The sequence below is a fragment of the Meleagris gallopavo genome, chromosome 2, assembly GCF_905368555.1.
Source record: "Meleagris gallopavo chromosome 2, MGAL_WU_HG_1.1, whole genome shotgun sequence".
NCBI lineage: Eukaryota > Metazoa > Chordata > Aves > Galliformes > Phasianidae > Meleagris > Meleagris gallopavo.
In genome coordinates, this window is record NC_139405.1 from 11,846,784 (window position 1) to 11,867,390 (window position 20,607).

The 20,607-nt window shown below is 42.1% G+C and overlaps 1 protein-coding gene across 2 annotated transcripts in view; it reads right to left on the minus strand.

Annotated features, from left to right (window-relative positions):
* Positions 1–20,607, minus strand: part of COQ8A (coenzyme Q8A) — a 34,426-nt gene that overhangs the window by 10,572 nt on the left and 3,247 nt on the right. The window contains exons 2-6 of one of the 2 annotated variants that reach the window (XM_085218912.1): positions 13,148–13,339; positions 11,191–11,595; positions 9,933–9,999; positions 8,529–8,603; positions 1,997–2,119 (exon numbers count right to left, since the gene is read on the minus strand). In XM_085218912.1, the coding sequence (XP_085075038.1) occupies positions 1,997–2,119; positions 8,529–8,603; positions 9,933–9,999; positions 11,191–11,595; positions 13,148–13,324 (847 nt within the window). In that variant the 5' untranslated portion in view covers positions 13,325–13,339. The remainder of the gene's footprint in view (positions 1–1,996; positions 2,120–8,528; positions 8,604–9,932; positions 10,000–11,190; positions 11,596–13,147; positions 13,340–20,607) is intronic. The other variant, XM_085218913.1, reaches the window with a different exon arrangement.

Here is a 20,607-nt window from a genome sequence, read left to right on the forward strand (position 1 = left end):
TGGGAAGTGGAGTGGAAAGGAACTGAGGAGGAAAAGGGAAGGGAGTAAAAACACATAACACAGAGAGAGCGTAAAAAGGCAACAAAACTCCCCTTCAGACTGTCAAATCTCCAATATTTCCTAGAGCACATGCACCTTAACTGAGTGGTTTTGGCATCCCTGTGCATGACCTTCAAGAATGTGAGTTCCTAACAGAACTGCTGATTTCCAGAAGCAGACACCAAGGTTTTTAAGGTCACTGTTTTGAAACTTCTGGCTGGTTTAGCCTGCAGGTGCTCAGCTGCACCTGGACAAAGCAACACTGCATACCTACATTCAATTAGCACATAACTCTGTCAAGAGAAGAAGCCATTTCAAACTCATAGCTCACTGAGAAGCCCAAGAAGTGGCAGGAACTGTGCTAAAACAACTTGTTCAAATTGTCAGTCCAAGAACACGGGCTGCCGCACTGTTGAAAGTATCTTTCACCACGACTGTACCACGGCAGGATTCCAAGGGCCTGTGATCTCCCTAAGCAAAGTAGCACACACACCACACACTTGTCACAGGAGTCAGATGAAGGCTGCACAGTACCACCGTGGTTGGTAAAGTCCTGTATGTTCTTGACACCTGAGTGAAGTCAATTGGCACGTGTCCCAAACTCCTGCCAAAGCTCAGTAACATTAGGAGATATCAGGAAAGTGACAAAAATGCAGAGTAGTTCTGTTCCTCAGAACTGGTCTTTCATAGCTAGTACCTTTGCAACCAGGCTCTGGGCACACATCAGGTGCAACTCATAAGAGTGTTCTAAGAATTTTAAGTTAATCTCCATCTACAGTACACAAGTCAACTTCAGAACCTTTTCCAGACATGGTTCACTTATCCCACATGTGAGACACTGGCCACACAAAGTAAGGAACAGATAACTCCCAAATCTGCACTGTGAACTACTGGTAGCAACACCTGGCAGCTTCTGGAGGGTGAGAAAAGAGCATACTGCTTTTGACATACCAACTGGTGCCTGCTACCTAGCTTTGTTAGTGCTGCCATCTGCCCAGCACACACTCAGAACACGTGATGAGCAAATGAACAATAATGTAATACCACTATTGGCTAGCCCAAGTTATATAATACTATATGAGATCCAGCCTTAGTAAACACCTACAAAAAATCAGGTAGAAGCACAAACCAAACAGTCTGAGCACTTCAAACTCCCAGACAACTGACTCTGTTTCAGCAACATCTTAAAAGTTATTTCCAGAGAAGTTTAAAAGCTATTCTTTGCTGGCTCTTTCCTTCCCCACTTTGTTGGGCAGGAAGGTGAAGCAGACAAGTTCAGATAAGGTTTGAAATCAACACAGCTGCTGTCTTCCAGGAGTAATCTAACTAGTAAGTTAAGTACAAAGACACAGCTTACTCTCATGACTTCACCTGTGATCACAGACTTCAGAGCCTGATGCAGTAAGTCGGTATGAAATCTCTTCTGGAGAAAAAACTTTTTTGTACTTGATAAGATTATCAGCTATGCTGTTTTTTCTAGCAAAGTTTCTGAGCATGTAAATCACAAACAGGTTGCTGTAGTAGGAGAGGGCTGTGGATATAACTTCAAACACTTCTGGTGAACAAAGAACAGGATTATGTTCCTGTCTTCTCCTCCTTTCTAGCAGGAAGCTTGTGAGCAGAGTGTGATACAGCTCTGCTTCTCCACTGCTTTTTAGCACAGGCAGTAAAATTCCAGAGAGTCATCTAATTTTCAATTGATTTCAGTTGTGTGCTTAACTGATCTACAATAGGGGCAGTGGGAAAGCAGCAGTATCTATACATAAGTTGTTTCAGACTGAAATAGGCTGAACTGAATCAAACACATCACCATTGCTCTTCTCACATTAGAAAGCTGCATGCCTAGTGTCCACGTTCACTTTGCGCTGACACATTTCAGATGGCTCACAGCGTATCACAAGAAACTGACAGGCAGCACAGCTGCTGAGGGTAGCTGAGGACCTATGCCTCCACTTACCTTGGATGCTTAACATCTGTCCCAGCTTCAGTGCTGCCCCCCGGACCTTGCACAAGGTTCTCACAATTCTTTCTGCATTGGCCTCCGACAGGAACGGGCTGGAATCCATCACCGCTTTCTTTCCTGAGGGCAAGGAGAGAAAGTTTATGGATAAAAATCACCCTCAACTCAGTAAGCTCACTCCTCTTGAGCCCACACTCAAGAAGAGACTTGCTTTTCCTTGGAGAAAAACAAATTAGGACTAAAACCCAGTCTTCACTGCAACCCAGGGGCATGAATATATTTGCATCATACTCTCTGGTTTGGGCATTGCTGGCTTGAGGGCCAACAACGAGACATAGCAGCACAGGCATCCATGGAGGCTATGAAAAGTGTCCAGAATATTGGTGTTTGAATTGGCTGTACCAGATAGCTCAGTCTAACACAGTACACAAAGGTCTCCCAAGTCTTATGGCATAGGCTGCTGTATAGCCATAGCTTCAGAAGAGCAGCAAGAGTGAGACACAGCAAGGGGAACTGTCAAAAACCTTGACAGCACACTGGGATTGTCTGAGAATGTGCTGACAGGGTGGGAGCAGAGCTCATACCAGCACCCAACCTCCTTTCCCATATCCAGTATTCTTGCCTGAAACACAAAGATGAACACACTGCTGTGCAGCTGTACTTCTAAAGCATGCACTAGGCATCAGTAGAAAGCAGACTACTTTTCACGTTTCTGAGTCCATAATTACATTCTTCATACTCAAACTGAAATCCACTGTCTCCTAATGCACAGGTAAAGCTGTCCAACACCATATCCCTAAAATAACACGGTTGCACACAGCATCTTGAAAAAGCAGATTTTGTGATGAGGTTATAAAGCCAGTGAAATCTAAGGACGTTGTTCTCACAGGAGAAGCCCAGTAGGAGCTCTCATCTGGGATACCACATTTTTCTTTGACAGCTGTCAGAGGAAATCAATTCCAGATATCTTTCCCTCCTACATCCTCAAATACAAGTACCATTTCTCACCACATTCTTACAAGCAACTTGCTACTGAGAAGAATACCTGGTTTAGACAGAAGAACATCCCAGAGATGGTACGGTTCCAATGCAAGCAACAGCTCATGCAGAACATGGTCCAAAATATTCAGACTCAAACATATACATTCCTGTCCCCAAAGGGCAAAGATTGACTTAATTTTATTTCTTTTTAAAGAGGAAAGGGAAGGAGGAGAGAAAGAGAGTGACTGGATTTTTTGATCCTGGTGAGTGAAGCAACCCAGAACTCCTTCTCCAGTAGGACAGCTCCTCCAGCTCCCAGAGCAGGGACAGAAGGGGTGGGCAGGCATCCACCAACCACTTCTCTTGGAGCTGCTGCTCAGCGCCTGCTGACAGAGAGCCAAGCAGGAGGGAGGTCAGGCCTTACAGCCAGGCTGCAGAGATCGGAGCTGATATGTTGATCTTCAAGCTACTCTGTTTTCAACACTTCAGAGGAAAGGGTACAAAGGATAAAACAGCTGAAGCCAACATGTACGATAAGCAGAGCCTGAAAGGGCACAGCAGCTGCAATGGCGCTGATGATCTCAGACAGATGGAAATTACTGGTGTGCTGTACAGTGATTACAGCAACAAGAGATCCTCTCCATCTCCAGCTAGCTCTCAGGAATGTATACAGAGAGAGCTCAGACTGGCCAGGGGACAGGGGAAAAAAAAGTACTGGAATGCTCGAAGGCATGTACTGAGTTCTGGCTCTCAACTGTCCCATGAGAAAAATTCTGGGTCCTTAGCAATGATGAGACAAACAGTCCTTCTCACAAGCTCCAGACACATAGGAGCTAAGGAAACTACTAAGTTAGAGCCCTGCCTTCCTTCATAACGCCTGCATACATAAATACCCTATTCTGAGAGTACAGCAGGATGAAAGAGTTAGTTAATGATTAAAGTCACTTCCAGAAGCCAACGAATCCTAACAAAGAGTTTTTATCAGAGAAGCAGCCCAACAGAGGCACTCGTTCTCTTTTCCTGGCAAGCACCTCATTGAAATCAAGATGAGAAGGGCACTACCCAATCAACAATCTGTCCAAAAGTAGGTGATTAGCTGTTGTTTGTTTACGTACATTGCTAAAAGTGGGCATGAACAAGCAGCTAACCTGAAAGCAAGAGTCAAAAGCAGTTTTATGTAAATTTCAGTGAAGAAACAACACAGAAAACAGGCAATCTTCCATGAGTAGGTGGAAGACAACAGGTATAACAACAGAGTTCATCAAAATATGTTCTGTGTCAATTTTCATTAAGTTCTTCCCAGAGATAGCAAGGAACTATTGATTCTAGAAACTATTTACTTTTCACTTCAAGATCAGACTGCCCAGAGAAGCTCTGGATGCCCCATCTCTAGAAGTGTTCAAAGCCAGGTTGCATGGGGCCCTGAGTAGCCAACCACGACATAAGGGTTGAAACCAGATGATCTCTAAGGTTCCTTCCACCCTAAATCAATCTATAATTCTATGACTTGGCATGTATTTGTTTTTAGGACCATCTGTCATACAAAACTTGGAGCAAGGGAACAGTCCAGAACATAACCCAAGCACTTAAGACTAACAATTCAAGGAGATTGCGTTTCTTCTTTCCTTAAGTAAATACACACATGTTCAAACCTGGGCTGATGGTCAGCCTTTTGGGCTTTGCCAGGCCCAGCACACTGCCTATCAGGACAGCCTAGTATATAAGCCATTAATAAGTAACTAATTCGACCTTGAATCCACAACGCCTTTCTGCTAATAATGGCAATATTTAACTGGGCACTGTTTCATTCTTATTCATGGAAATTTGTTCTCCTCTCCCCTACCCAGCCCCTCTAACACTATGCACTTACACACTAAATACAGGACTGCCACTGCAGACACCAATGACCGAAGAGGCTATTTTAAAATCAGTCTAACAAGAAAATTCTCACTGGAAATAAAGCGTGGCCATTTTTTTTTTTTTTAATTTTTTTAATTTTATTTTTTAGAGTAAGATGAAAACCAAACCAGTTATTAAAGCACTTACAAAGGGCATCATATGCCTCCAAGCCCTTAAAAAGGCCCCTGCAATTCCACACTGAAATTGGTGGTGAAAATTATTTATGCTAGCACTGTTACTAGAGAACACACAGGAAAGCAGACATTTGTAGTCTGTTTGATAACAGCAGGGGCAAGAGAAGAAAAGTACAAACCATTCTAGAAGGACCCGCTGCTCAGGAGTTTGGGGCTTGCAATTTTGTGTTTGTAGGATGTTTCTAGCCCCATTTCACAGGAGTGACATTTTCAGTTCTACTTACTGAACAGGAGGAAAGGAAACCAAGAGAAGACTCCTTCCCGTCACAGAATCACAGAATCGTAGGGGTTGGATGGGAGCTCCAGAGTCCAACCCCCCTGCCAAAGCAGGTTCCCTACACCAGGTCGCACAAGTAGGTGTCCAGGCAGGTCTTGAATATCTCCAGAGAAGGAGACTCCACAACCTCCCTGGGCAGCCAGTCACTCCTAGATGCCACCGCAAGTGTGAAATTCTCAGGCATGCCTTTCATCGTATGTGTGTCCTGCTTGTTTGGTGTTCCAAGAAATTACTGTTAATATAGTGTAGCAGTGGTAAGAGAAATGACTTCTAATTAACTTCCAGAAAACAGGACAATATGTCATTCTCAGACAAAAGCCTTAGTGACCTTATGGTGCTGGCAGCCAGAAAAATCTTTCAACATAGGCATAAATGCCTCAAGTTGAAGTCATCAGTGGAGTGCAGAGATACTTTTTTGTTTGCCTGTTTACAGAAAAAAGAAACAAGAGGTAGAGGTACTACACAAGAAGTTTCCTCCCACAATAGCAAAGGCTGGCATTGCCAGAAAGAGCACTAAGAAAATGGGATCTTGGACTCAAATCTGCATACATGTCCTCTGCCATGCATGTCTGCAGCAGCAGAGCCCTCAAAGAGTTCTCATCCAGAATCATAGAATGGCTTGGGTTGGAAGGGACCTTATAGATCATCTATTTCCAACCCTCAGCACCCCCACCAGCTCAGGCTGCCCAGGGCCCACTCAACCTGGCCTGGAGCGCCTCCAGGGATGAAGCACCCACAGCTCTCTGGGCAACCTTCACTCTCAGAGTGAAGAATTTCTTAACTTTTAACCTAAACTTCCACTCTTTCAGTTTAAATCCATTCCCCCTTGTCCTGTCACTACCAACCGTCATAAAAAGGTGGTTTGCAGTGAGGTCTCCCTGGATAAAGTCATACCCACTGTAAAGTCCTATGGAAAACATGGCCAAGGACACTATAGCTAGAGGCTGTGGTTAACTGAAGAGCAGCGAGAGTGAGAGCCTAGATCATCCAGAGTCCTCTTCATGTTCTTGGTTTGAGACACTCCAAGAAAGCAAGAGGGCTAAAATAGTCTTTTCCTTCTGCCCTTACTTCAACACACTCTTGTCCAGTTCTCCTCTACGCAGTATAGCCACTGCTCCAAGATCTTATCTAAGCAGACAACAGCAAGAAGCAAAAATGAAAGCAAGCAAGACAGCTAAAAATAAAATCCAGGTAATTTATCCAGCTCCCTTGGCCAGCAGCCTTCACTGCCATATATACTAATCAAGGTTTGTTCAAGAAAATTACTTTTTCCAGAACATGACTCAGTCTGCAGAGCAGACATCTGGCCCCAGGTTACGGTTACAGGGGAAAACAATCATTTCCCTGGCAAGAAGAAAAATATATTGAGCCACAATTTTCTTATTTCAAGAAAAAAAAAAAGTGTCTTTTGCCTTCCAAATAAATAAATAAATACGTATCTTTTCATGCTGTAAGGCTGAGAAACAAAGCTTATGTACTCCAGCAAATTTCATAGCTCTGCAAGCTCTTGTTTATGCTTTAGTGTGTGCCTAATTAGAAAATAATCTGACAAGCAGAGAAATACCAACAACCGTGCAATTCCTTCTCTGCTTAAAGCAAGGCAAATCATTAACTTCCAACAGGTATGAACCACCTGTCAAACATCACAAGCACAAAAAGCAAAAGATTTCAAGTATTCTCTAGAGGATGGGTCATGTTTACCTACATGCCTGCTCTTAAATCAAAGCAAAGAAACTCATCCAGCCTCAAAAACCTCAGGTCATGGAGAGAAAAATCTTTGCCAAGGATCCTCCTATTTTGCTGGGCTGCTCTGCATTGCCTATTGTAAAGGAATACAAAAATGCACATTATCAGGTAGTGTCCAGAGCAGTACACAACCCTTTCCTTCCCCTCTACCACCAGGAATGTATCAGTTCTTCTGTGGGTTTGCTTTTATTTTGTTTTTGAGGTTTTGGTGGTTTAATTTGTTTCAGGGAGTGAGATACAAAAGTGTAATTTGGTTGGTTGGTTTTTATTTCTCCAATTTCAAGCCATTCCAGTATCTCCTGAAATAGAGGTTCTCACTTCCTCAGTCTCCATCTGTCTCTCACTACTAAAAAAGGGTGGAGAAGACACAAACTGGCCTGGTAGTACACTACTAATGGCCACAGAATAAGTGAGAACTGCTGGGTACTCCTAAGTTATCACAAAGCAATGCTTCTGAACAAAACAACGTATGATTCTTTTTTTTCTTTTGAACTTCTAAGTGCAAAAGGTTATCCTTTTCGTTAGTCCCTTCTTGTCACTGAAAATTATCTAAACATAAACATACAAGGCAAACCATACAGAGCAGCTGAAGACCATGCAGCCTGCAATAATTCTAACAACTTTATACTTTGCAGCATGCCACCAAAACGTTTCACTGATAAGGAACAAGCCTTGAACCAAAAGTCTAAAATAATCTTGCAATTTCTAGGAAGGAACACCATGTACTTTTTATGCCATTCACCCACATGGTGCCATTCTATACCACTGAAGACTACCATAAGCTTAGAAAACAGCCACCATCATAATGCAGCCAAGTGTAACTCAGCAACATTTTTACCTCCAACTTCAAGTAAGCTGCATGGATACAAAAAGTTTTCAGAGAAAGTTAAAAAAAAAAAGATACTACAAGTAGAGAAATGCCATTTAGCAGGTACATGAAGTGTTTTGTCTCTCTTAAGAGCAGAACAGCCAGCCTCCAATTCCCACTATGCAGAACCTCCTTATATTTTTAATAGTCTGTAACCAACAGCACCATTAAGTTTTCAGACATAAGGGCCCTTTTACACTACGTGGTTTCAATGCACAGTTCAAAAAACATTGTACCAATACAATCCAAGAGGACATAAGTACGACATTCATGCTCACGTGTGATTATGAGAAAATAAACTCTGTGAACAATGCTAGCAAAAGTATTCTCCCAAATATATCTCCATCTTTATCTACACACTGAGGTTGTGGCTTACTTCAATAGGAAGAGAGAAAGCTTAGAAGGATTATGTTAAAAAGAAAAGAACTAACCAATCTCCCAACTTTCATAAGAATGCAATCTTTCAAATAGCTACGCAAGCAGTCAGTGGCTGCAGGGGAAAAAAAAAAGAAAAGGGGAAAGAAACAAAGAAAGAAAAAGGATGAGAATGCAAAAAGAGCTTACCATTACGTTCTTCAGGTCTAAGGCTCTTCTTTGCAACTTCTGCCAACGCCCCAATGCCAAGACCAACAGCTAATCCTTTAAAATAAGAGGCAGGTCAGAGTGAAAATACCACAACCACTGAGCACATATCTTTTGCACTTGAAATTCAGTCGTCTTCAATCAGATCCCACATACCAAATAGTTAGTTGGAGGAGAAAGTATCAGGAGTCAAGAAACAATACAGTGAAGATGTGAATCTCGTCAACAAATATTACATACAAAAGAAATGGCAAGTCACTCACACAGTACTTTTCCTATTGCCCTTGACTCCACACTCTAAGCAAAGTTTTGGACTGTAACGAACTTTAAAAGAGCTACAACCACATTAGATCTAGACTTTACGGCAAACTTCCAGAATTTTCTTTATTGCAAAAATATTTTATTATACTACTAAAAGAACAGACTTACAAACCAGAAATGTGAATAAGGGAGACGCAAACTGAACAGAAAAGTCAAATCATATGTAAAGAGATCAAGAACAGTGAGAGTGGAACTGGTGACCCATTAGGGCTACAAAACAAGTAACAAAAACTAATTTATTTCACCATTTCAAACTGCAGTAAGGAAAAATAAAGAATGATACTTAGTACTATAAATGCAGCTACCAGTAGTCACTCCAGCTGCAGCAAGTAGCATATGAAAATGCAAATGACAAAGTTCAGCAGTGCCTCACACTAATCACAGAGAAACATGAGCTCAGTAGGGAGAGCAAGAAAAAAAATCCTTAATTGTTTCAGCAACGCATTCTTTGCTCCCAGAACTCTGCTGTCCATGTAATTGTGCCTCCTGTTACTGATATGTTCATCACCCCGCAATGCCTTAATGCCCCAGCAGAGAGATCAACACTCCCAAGTACATCTGGGAACAATGGAAAAAATACGTAAAGAAATGAACAAGGAGGAGGAATAATTCAAGTGTGATTGCCAAGAGTATGGGAATTCAGCTTTCTGAACCCCAGGAACAGTTAAAAGAAAACCCCTTTTAACCTTCTCAGTATTTTTTTTTTTTCCCCTTCAAATTTACTTGATCTTGAGCACAAAAAACAACTCAAATCTAGTGAGGACTGCCAGTAGCAAAGGGAGACACACAAGTACTACCTTCCACAGCAGTTAGAAAAGATAAAAGAGCAACAAAGATGGATGAAAAGTGTAACTTCTTTCTGACTAAAGGCTAAGAGCCATAAAGGTAATGAAAAAGCCCAAATCAAGCTCTGGAGCCACACCATCCATTTGTGAGAGAGCACTTTCCTATCAGCAAGCTTAACACGAAAATGGAACCACCTCTGCTTTAGCAGGAACGCTGTCACAGCCAGCCATCAGTCCATGCAATTGTAGTGACTTTGCAGATGCAGGTGTGCAAACTCACCTCCAAAGTTGGCAAGCCTCCCGATCCTTGTGACAGGAACCTTTCGCTCCCGGGCCCGTTCACTGAGCTGCCACAGAAAGACAGGGCAAGGAAAATAAACAAACAAATCAGTTACCTGCAAATACAGAGTACAACCTCAGAAAACACTTGAAAGGCGTATCTGTGCTACAGAAAGCTCTTCTGGAATGCCAAGGCAAATATACAGTGGGAGATTTTCAAATGAGCACACTGCAAAAATATAGCTACCAAAAAAAAAATACATTAAACCAAGAAATGGACAAGAGTGGGAAATACAGAAAAGCTGATAACCATGTTTAGAAAGCCCATGTTCACTTTTACCTCAACAGCCCTTAAATTCTGAACTTGGAGAAGCAGTGCAATATCAACCAATGCTAAACTCTCTTCTACGCGTGTAGTTAAAACTCTTGGCAAGTCATCAGATCTACAGATCCCCACAAAACAGCCAAAGCAGAAGCATACAGTTTCACTGAAGCAATACCCTGAATAAGTGAACCCACAGCAGCATCTGATGCTGGGTTTGAAGGACGCAGGTTAGAGCAGAGGGCAAGTATCACCACTGTGAATTCTCCTGTGAGTTTTCAGTGCTGGCTTGCACAAGGACATAAATCACAACTGTTGCTTCAGGGCTCTGTATTACTCTCCAATCTACTAATGCTGAGGACAACATTCCATCCACTTCTAGGAGGACAACAAGACATAGTGCAGGAAGCCATGGCCTTCGCTGAGTAAAGTGTAGATCCAATCCATTCTTCATGGCCATAGCAAGACCAATAGCTAAAGGAGACAGAGCCCTCCAAGAAGAAGACAGACCCTTCAGGGCAGCTTTCAAATCATTGTGGCCTACAAAGTGTCCACACTTTCTCAACGTTTCACTTCAAAAACTGTGATGAAATACAGGCTCTTCATTATTGTAACCTGCATCAACACATTGAGTCCACACAGTCCAGTGAATGAAAGGAAAACTCCTGTCAACACAAAGTTTAAGTCTAATCCTACACAGGCATTTTAAACATCCTCCCACATCAGAATATTGGATATATAGGGGGTAGATGTGACAAGAGATCCTGTCATAGAAACCTGGGATAAAAAGCATTGACACTACTATCTTTTCTTCTCCAAAAGGGAATTTCAGAAAGAGAAAAAAAAAATAGAAACACAGGAGAAGGTGACTTATGGATAATCCAGAATAGTAACGAGAACCTGTAATTATAAACAATACACACAAACATACACATACCATCTGTTTGTAAGGTTTCTGTTCAGTTTTGGCTTGTCTGGCTTTATCGATATCTTCAGCTGTTAATCCCCCAACAGAGGAATGATCTTGGTGAAAAGCCCTATTTTGTCCAAAGACAGCAGCAAAAGGATTTCCAGGGTCCCTAAAGCCTCCAAATAACCTTGCATCCATTTTGGGAGGGAAAGGCTTCTGACCCAGGCCAGAATCTCCAGTCTCACCAACATTTTTAAGAGGTCCATTTGTAGTGTAAGAGTAAGCAGGGCCTTCGCTGCTGTGTTCATGAGGCTTGCTGGGTGCAGTAGAGAAGTCCCTTGAAGCATCTGATGGCTCTTGTGCCAAGAAGTCATAGTCTTTCCCAAAATCCTCACTGAAATCACTTAAGTTCTCCTGTTGTTTGCCCAGTTCCTGTAAACAGTAATAGAAACACTTTAAGTAAAGAACTTAAAACCTGCTCCCTACTTATCCACAATCCTCAGAAAAGGGCATGCAGTTTGGCACAAAGTCAAAAAAATAACCTGTTGACACTTTGGCACATTCACAGCAAAATATGGGGAAAAAAAAAAAAAAAGGGATGTTGAGGACATCCAGAACTACTGGCAATCTTGGCAATCTTTCAGCACCGCTTGTTGAGCAAATTCATAGAGTCTCAAACACCAGTACCTGGAGATGCAAGTCAACAGGATTGTAATCCCGCTGTGGTCATTAAGCAGTCAGCGTATTTTAGACTCTCTCCTAAACAATGAATACATTTCCTCTCCTTATAAAAGAACGCCACCAGAACATCTCTGTGATTATTCAGCAGGTCTCATGCTATTCTGAACTTCCACAAGCAAGGGCAGAGGAGAAATCTGTTTGCAGGGACTGTGGCCAAGCACTGACTGGCAATTTCAAGCTTCAGACTGCAGATTTCTTACAAAGTTCTTTTGGCAGCAGCTTCTCAAGCAACTTCTACTCAGAATGCAGTCTTGCAGGTGTTTTGACGTGACCTCTCTTGTGCAGAGAAACATGCACAGAAACAGGAGAATATTCTCTCCCTTCTTGAATGGGAAAGGAAGACAAAGCAAAACAGAACATTGTCCCCGTAAACAAATAAACTTAGGGTATTTCTCAAGACAAAGCTATTGCAAGCTTAGGTAGAAATAAGGTAACAGACAGGTTCTAGAATTGAAGCTTAAGGAGGCCTCCAGGACAGCCCAAGCTTATTACATGAAAAATCATTAAAACCTCACCCATTAGCTTTTGCTTTAAAATCATTATCTGAGCCACATCATTGCTCTAAAGAATGATTCTCTTGATGTAGATAAGCCCCACTTTTTCAAGAGACTGCAACACAGCAAATGTGAAGTTCTTATAAATCCATCATCCTTGTGCCTAGTAAGAGAAGCTACTGCTTAAAAAAAAAAAAAAAAAAAGCTGACTTCCATTATGATCCTCACTTGCAAACCTGTCCTTCTGAAAATCCAACCTCAGCTGTGAGTGAGGAACACATGAATACCTGACCTATTCTGAAACACATTACCTGTACCAATTCTGTAAGGAAAGAAAGCAACACTGCCAATAAATTCTAACAAATTCCGAGAGCTCATTCTCTTAGTCAAAGAAGAGGCAATCAATTACTGAAGTCTGAAGAAGACTTTAAATAACAAAGCTACCAGCCAGTTTTACTTGATCTTTGACAAGACCAGGTAAGCAAACCACATTTCATCCTCAGCAGGCCTTAAACTCTAAGTAATAGAAACCAGTACACTAGTAACCACCCTCTTACACTCCTGTCCAAGCACCTATGGCATACTGCTGATGTTTTGGACAATTCCTGGCATATTCCAACATTTGTAATAGTTATTTTAGTAACTCAGAGAGCTAGGCTTATGATAGGATTTCCTCAGCTCTGCACAACACAGAGAGTACCTGGAGGAAAGACATCATACTAGACTGTGCACATAAGAACTTATCTTACCTGCATTTTCCCCCAGGCAGAACTAAACTGCTCTTCAGCAGTTGCCTGGAGACTCCTTGCAATGGTAACTGCATCGCCCCCAAGCATCACCTGCCGCAGCTGCCCTGCTTGGGTTTCCAGGACTGCTTTACTGAGCTTTGTCAAACCTCTCATGACCATGATGGCATCTGCCGCCATGATTGAACTTCTCTGCTGAAAAAAAGCACAAAAAAACAACAGGAGAAGAGGTCAAGGAATATGTTTGCAACCTTGTTCACATCACCTAAGAGCTTGTGGCATATAGCAGACAATCTTGTTTCAGTCTGACTACCAGCCACCATGAGAATTTGTTTGCAGCTCAGCTAACACTTCAGCCAGCTTGAATGACAGCTAGTTACCTTACCAGGAAAAGTGAGACCTCTTAGGACTATCCATGAATTAAGACAGCATTCCAGGATTTCACACAAATATTTAAGTTACCAGTGACCAGAGGAAGCAAAGACAGATACATTTCAGCCACACAGCTAAGATAGTCTTAATTCTTCTCAAATATTTAAAAAGCGCTAAAAGCATTAGTGTTTGACCTTTGATTATCAGGACATGGAACATGTTCTCAGCGACTGATAGCACGGATGAAGTGTACTGACAACTGTCACATCCCATTCCTGCCCCGGAGTCATGCCTGCTCATTTTACATAGCCAAATTTCTTCACCCTCACATCAATGAGTAAGCTTTGTCTGCCCTCCAAAGGTTGTCCGCTCAGTCCTCAACTCACTCTACTATTTTAAGTTGGAAACTTAAGCAGGCTCAGAACACTCACCTACCACAACCTAGCACTCAATTTGAAGGTATCAATTTGCAATGATCTGTCTTTTTATCCATATCCCTTCCTGCTGGAGAGGCACTGATTCCTTACAGTTAATCAGTTTCAGTATCTTCAGATACAAAGCAAGCACTGTAGGGTGCAGGATGGTGTGTCTGTGAAGAACAAGTTACACTGACTCCTTTATGTGCACGGGAACTAAGCTCAGGCTCAGGGCACTGCTTTTCCTTCATGTCTGTGATTCACGTAAAAGCAAATCAGGAGTGGCCAGGATATGCCTTAACTATACAGAATGGAGACTTTCACCTTCTTATTTCATTCACCTCTGAGCACTATAAGGCCACAGATCTACGTTATTTTGTAGGCAGGTACACAGACACCAATTCATTTTCAGAAGATAACCTTCCGGCATCTACACACACACAACAAACAAAAGGTTAACACACTGAAGTGGTATGAGTGACACTAAGTCAACAGCCCTCATGGTTTTACATGCAAACCACAAGCAGCCTTTCCAGAAAAAGCAGAGCCTGTTTCAGAAACACATCCTATAGCTGAATTCTGTAAGCACATTAGGCAAATGTAGAGTAAGCTGTGGTAACTGGAGTACTTAACCAGCAATGGTTAATCAGTGATCAAAATCAGCAACAACTGCCGTAGCCAGGAAGTACTGCACATTCTGGGCTTTGAAGTATGGTTGTTAGAAGGACACTCAAGTGTTAGCAGCATATCTGGGCTACAGTTAGCTCTAAAAATAAAAATGAAGTCAACCTAGGTCATTATTCTGTGGTCACCTTACAAAGCCTGTCCGCAAGCTACAGACCTATAACAAATGTTATTTCTCAACGTCAACAGCACTTAACCAATGGTTCAATGCTGCATAATGCACTTTCTAAACTTGAAAGCTGCCTGTCAGTTAAGGAGATGTATCCTGTGGACAGGATGGTCTATTTCTTCACACCTACAGCATTTCTCACACACTTTGTCCTCCAGATCCTTCCCCAAAAACCCAGCCTTCCTTTGGACACTCTCCGGCAGTTTTACGTCCTTCTTACACTGCAGCATAGAGGGAACAGTCCCTCCCTGCACCCCATGGCAGCGCTGGGCCCGGTGCCCCCAAGGCACACTGCTGGCTCACATTCAACCTGCCATCAGACAGAGCCCCGGCTCCCTTCACACAGGGCTGCCCTCCAGCCTCCAATTTCCTAGACCATACATACACAAATCATCTTCCAAAGTAATTCCTCCAACTTATTTCCATGGAAATGGCAATGGATACAAAGAGCACAATGACCCTACTTGATAGAGCAAATTCTCAGCTACAGAACTCTGCTTTTCAACATAATCATCAGCATGAGCTCTGCATTTTCACCAGCAGTGAACAAGAGCCTGTGTGCTTCACCTGTGAACATCTGCATGGTCTCTGACGTCGTAGGCCAACATAATAAAACAGGAGGCATAACTTTCAGAGCAACCCTCATACATCCAGGACTGCCCCATCCCAGTTGCAGAATCCAGCACTCTCCAAGGACATTCACTGACACAGAGGCTAAGGAGGAGGAGCACGTTTTCAAAAGTGAGCCCATACTCTCTTTTCTTAAACAGGTTTGCACCTCTAAGCCATCTTCTTCCAGCTCCTCATCTTTTGAGCACCAAGCACTAGCCTTTCACAAAGCAAAGTCAGGAAAAGGCAGAGGAGGAAAAAAATTTATACTGCAATGATTGCTCCTTCAGCACTAGGCATCAGGAGAAGGAACATTCACCTCTTGTCAAGAGCTACGCAGCTAAGTACAACAAAAACTGAACTGATACTGGAGACATTTTCCACAATTGGAAGAAGTCCCAGCATATCTAGTTTTGTAGATCCCTCATTTAGCAGGGCACATGGGTTAATTATCCTGAAAATGACACAGAAAACAGACACTAATGAAGTTATTGCAGCCAGAATGAGAAAGATGAAAAAAACCACGTGTTAGATAATCAAGGGGAAAAAAAAAAAAGACTTCACATAAAAAATAGCTAAGAATTATTAGAATTTTTTTTTTCTCCCACAGAAAAGCAATAAGCACAAGTAAAAACAAGAAATATAAAAACTGGAAGCATGTACTTACAAGGCAGAAGTCTGATATGTAACCCCAACAGTATACACAGATTGATACCTAGTGTAGGCTGAAGGGATTCTTTCCTTACACTAAGCTCTATTCATGCTATTACTAAATCAAGAAAAAACAGCATAAGCAAGCTTTATCAAAGTGATTTAAAGGAGTCATTTCAAGCTGAATTGGTTCCAGCATAGATAGTCTGCATTACACTTGACTTGTCTCCTGAAGATTCATTATCTGGAACTGGCAGAGGAGACACTTTTCTGTATGCATACACACAAGTCATCACATCTGCACAAGTTGTCAGAGCGCCTGCAAAGCTATATCAAAGGGAGCTGACAAATGCCAATCAAGAGCTATTCTCCCAGTGTAGGCTGTGTCACAGTTTCCCAGTTTCTATGGAAAGCACTCACACCTACAAGCAGCATGTGACTGAGGAGACTAGAACAAAGTCATCCACAGACACCAGACAAGACCCACAGAGGGCCAGAGAGAAGGCAGAGGGGCTGATATGGGTTAGATACCACACTGATAGATAAATAGCTTCCTGACATCACATGAGACTTTGAACCCTCTTGTAATGCCACACAACTAAACCATGTAATAAAGCAAATTGCCCGAGATGCTCCTGTGTGCAACACCCACCCACCTAGCAAGCCACTTTCCTTCAACGAAAAGCACCATTTCTTTCCTTTATCAGCATGCCAACTACTGGACTGCAAGATTAGCAAGTATAACATGACACTAAGTACAGTGACAAACAGCCTCACAACAGAGAGCTAACTAACAAATGCTGGTTTCAAAACATTTCTCCATCTGTCTCCCTTCTCTTCCCCACACTAGCAAGTGCCCTACAAACCTACAGGCTGGTCTGACTCCTAGACTTTTTTCCTCCCGTAATCCTAAACGGCCAAAAATCTTATTCATATCTATACATACAAACGCTTAAGACAAAAATTAAACCCAAGAAGATTTCTAGTTGTACAGAAATACACCAAAATATTTTTTGAAAGTCTGCTTCCAAAAATACAGCTCTCTCAATGTAAGGGAATTAATTCTCTGCCATCAACAGTATGTTACCCACACAAGACGGAAACTCATCCACCGTCAATTCAAACAAACTCCACACACACACACACTGCTATGCAGCAGTTTTGCAGTAGCCCACATTTCCCTCAGGTCTCCACAAAATTTTAACCGCCTTCTTTATCTCCAACTTCTCTTTTAAACAAATTATAGTAAGGCAGACAACAATTACATGCTCATGAAGAAAATGATTTAAACAGTCTCTGTGTGTTCTGCCACTTCATTATTTCCATTACTGCAATCACTGCTATCTTAGCTGTATCTACACAAGGGCTGTAATCCTGGTATCAGTGATAAAACCACATCGTGAACACCAGACTGACTGTGGTACCAGTATGAAACATAACCAAAAAACACAACTAAATTCCCACAACCACAAGGTACAGATCCCACAAAACAAGATATAGATCACCAGCTAATCAGCACATTTGTTACGTGGCCACAGATCTATCAGTAGACTGTAACTTCAAAAGAAGTATTCATTAAGCTTTTCTGTAATTTATCCTATTTCCAGATTCTTCCATTTCTTTTCATGTGTTGCCATAACAGCCCTTTCAAGTGATCCTGTCGTTCACAGTCTTTTTCCGTTCCATCACATACCTCCCCACCAACCCCCTTTATACCAGATTTCCAGGTTTCTGCTTGGACAAATTTTCAGTAGCTAGATTCCTTGGGTCGCAGCTGACACAGTTTTCAACCATACTGGGCACAGAGAAAACAGCATTTTAAGAGGAGGTTGCCATCATCCTCATCATCCCTTAAACTGAGCTGAAGACCTATTCTGCTTCATTTTCATTCTTCCTGCTCTCCATATCTCGTACACACTTCAGGTCCAAATTTGTTCCAAGATCCAACCTATTACAGAACCAAGGGCTCCTATATTTGCCTCCTGACACATAGCTTTGTCTCAAGCCTCCTTAAGCTGAGTTCTTCCAAGTCTCTGAAAGAGCTTTTAAAACTACTCTTGTACAAGAGAATTTGCCAATGCAATTCAGACAAACGCCTACAAAAAGCAGGCAGAATTTGCTTACTCTTTAATCACTGTAACAGCAATACGTACACTGATAGAATTGGCTGCTTGGCAGACAAACATATCTTTCCACTAAAATTCAGAAAGCTTCACAGTCATTTATGGCAAAAGACAGCTACTTCAAAATCCAGCATGAACAATTTTCCCCATAAATGGCTTGATACACAATGTAAGAGTGAAAAAAATAATAATAATAAAACACTTGAATACTTAGAAGTAAGCACAGCCTGCCTTATTTTAGGCACAGACATCGATGCAAAGCGAATGCTCCGGTCCAACTGCTCTATTTACTTCTTTCTGGATGCTGTCTGGGGTCATGCAAAGGCACAGTTGCAGCCACATGCCCGGAATGTGCAGCAGCTCTTTCTACCACGATCATGATCTAGAAATAATTCACTCACAATTAAGATCCTAGGAAGGGAGTGCACTCCCTCATTACAGGCCAACTTTCCTCTACTTCCCTCCATACATCTTAACACACCAATACATTCTGTCCCAGGCACAAGCTGTTCCCCACTACACTGGGGCAGTTTTGTCTCTGATTTTAAGGCCACCGCTCGCTAGCTTTTCCCCAAGACTGAGCTCTGCCACTGTTCCTAGGTGATAAGTACATGCAAGGAGGAGACAAATTAAAGCTGTTTTACTTCACTGGCCTTTGACTGGAATTATGAGGCTGACTTTTTTCCAATCCCCGCTTCACCCAACACCGACAGCAAAGAAGTCCTTGCAGTCCATCTTCCTCCAGGAACTGAAGTGGCACAAACAAAAGCAGCAGACTATTCACTAGCTGTTCTTAGAGGAATGGATCAAAAGCTCTGTTGTGCTACCACCTAATTTAATTTCACAAATAATTACATTAATCCTCATTGGTCCTATGGGGGACTACTGTAGCCTATCTGCCAGTTTGCAGAGCTGACAAGTTCTGAGGCATCCCTTGTATCAGTGCCACCATGAAGTATCCCTTCAAAAACAATGTTTTCCCACAACACCCACCATTTGTAAGATTTGTAACTTGTAGTATTTATAAAAATGTTACACTAAAGCTCTGCTGACCAAATCCAGATGTTTGTACTCTCTCAGAGCCAGACAGAAGTTATCACCAAAGCTCAGCTCCCTGCTGGATGCCATCAGGATGCTGCACAGCCCCCTAGCATGATGCTCTGCACAAGTAATCAACAAGGTTGCCTACTGATTCGGGTTGTTTGGGTTCTCCCCCTCCCCTTCGATACGCTCTCATATTGTAATTGCCTTTATTTCAAGTTTTAACTTTCTTAAAGCACACAGAATCCAATATGGAAACTGGAAACCAATACAAAAGCTATGTTTCACAAACAAGTGAGATTCCTTTAGACTCAAATACATCATTACTTAAGATCATATTCTTGAGAAAATAGAAGTTTTTCCTCTCTCACTGAAAGGCACAACACTCTTCACTAGTAGGTCTCAGAGAGCTACACAAAGGAGATTAATTTGAAAGTTCTCTATTTTAGAAAATAACAGGTAATTTACCCAAAGTCACACAGCACCTCAGTGCTGGAGCTCGGAAGAGAATCCCTGTTCTGAGCACGACAATTCTTATAGTATAACTCCCCAGAAATGCAGAAAAAAACCCTCAGATTCATGACCAGTTTGTCAAGTATCTTACTGGTACATTGTTAACAGACATATTTAAAGGATTAAATGATGCACCAGCAAAGGTTTTCAGGCAAAAACTTTTTAATTATAGCTTACTGGAAAACTATCTACATCCTGTAACTTTATTGTAAATCTATCTCCCTGTGTGCGAGATGACCTTTTTCTAATAAGCCTTTTTGGAGAGAGAGAGAGAACTGTGCATGTTATGTCTCAAGTCACTACTTTAAGAAGTCAGGAATAGGCATTCCACACATGCACCTTCAGGTGGTACAGATGCCTTCTCTGTGTGCACAGTGATCATAACCCCTCCGTTATCATTGTGAACAGCAGGTCAAACACCACAGCCTCCCACTATTGATTCTGGAGGTGTGCTTATCTATACAGATCCCATGCCTTTCAACCTTGCCCTGGAAACTAGGGTTATGATCAAATTTAGAAACTTACACGACGGGCTATTCATAGACCCCTTAGCTCACATAGTTAGGGCACTGGTAATGCTTCTCCTACTGGCTGTGTCAGAACCTCTCTGTAAGAAGAATATAGGATGCAACAAGAGGTCTGTAGGCAAAAGAGAATGCTTTAAGAAAAAAACAAATTTATCTCATTTTCACCAAAAAAGAGGGGCTTATTGGGAAAGTGAAAAATCAAAGGCAGTTATGGCTGCAGTGACTATGAAACGATGGAGTTCAAGATCATTAGAACAGCAAGGAGGATGCACAGCAAGCTCACTACCCTACACTTCAGAACAGACTTTGGTCTTCTCCACAGATCTGCTTGGTAGAGTTTCATAGGATAGGGCTCTGG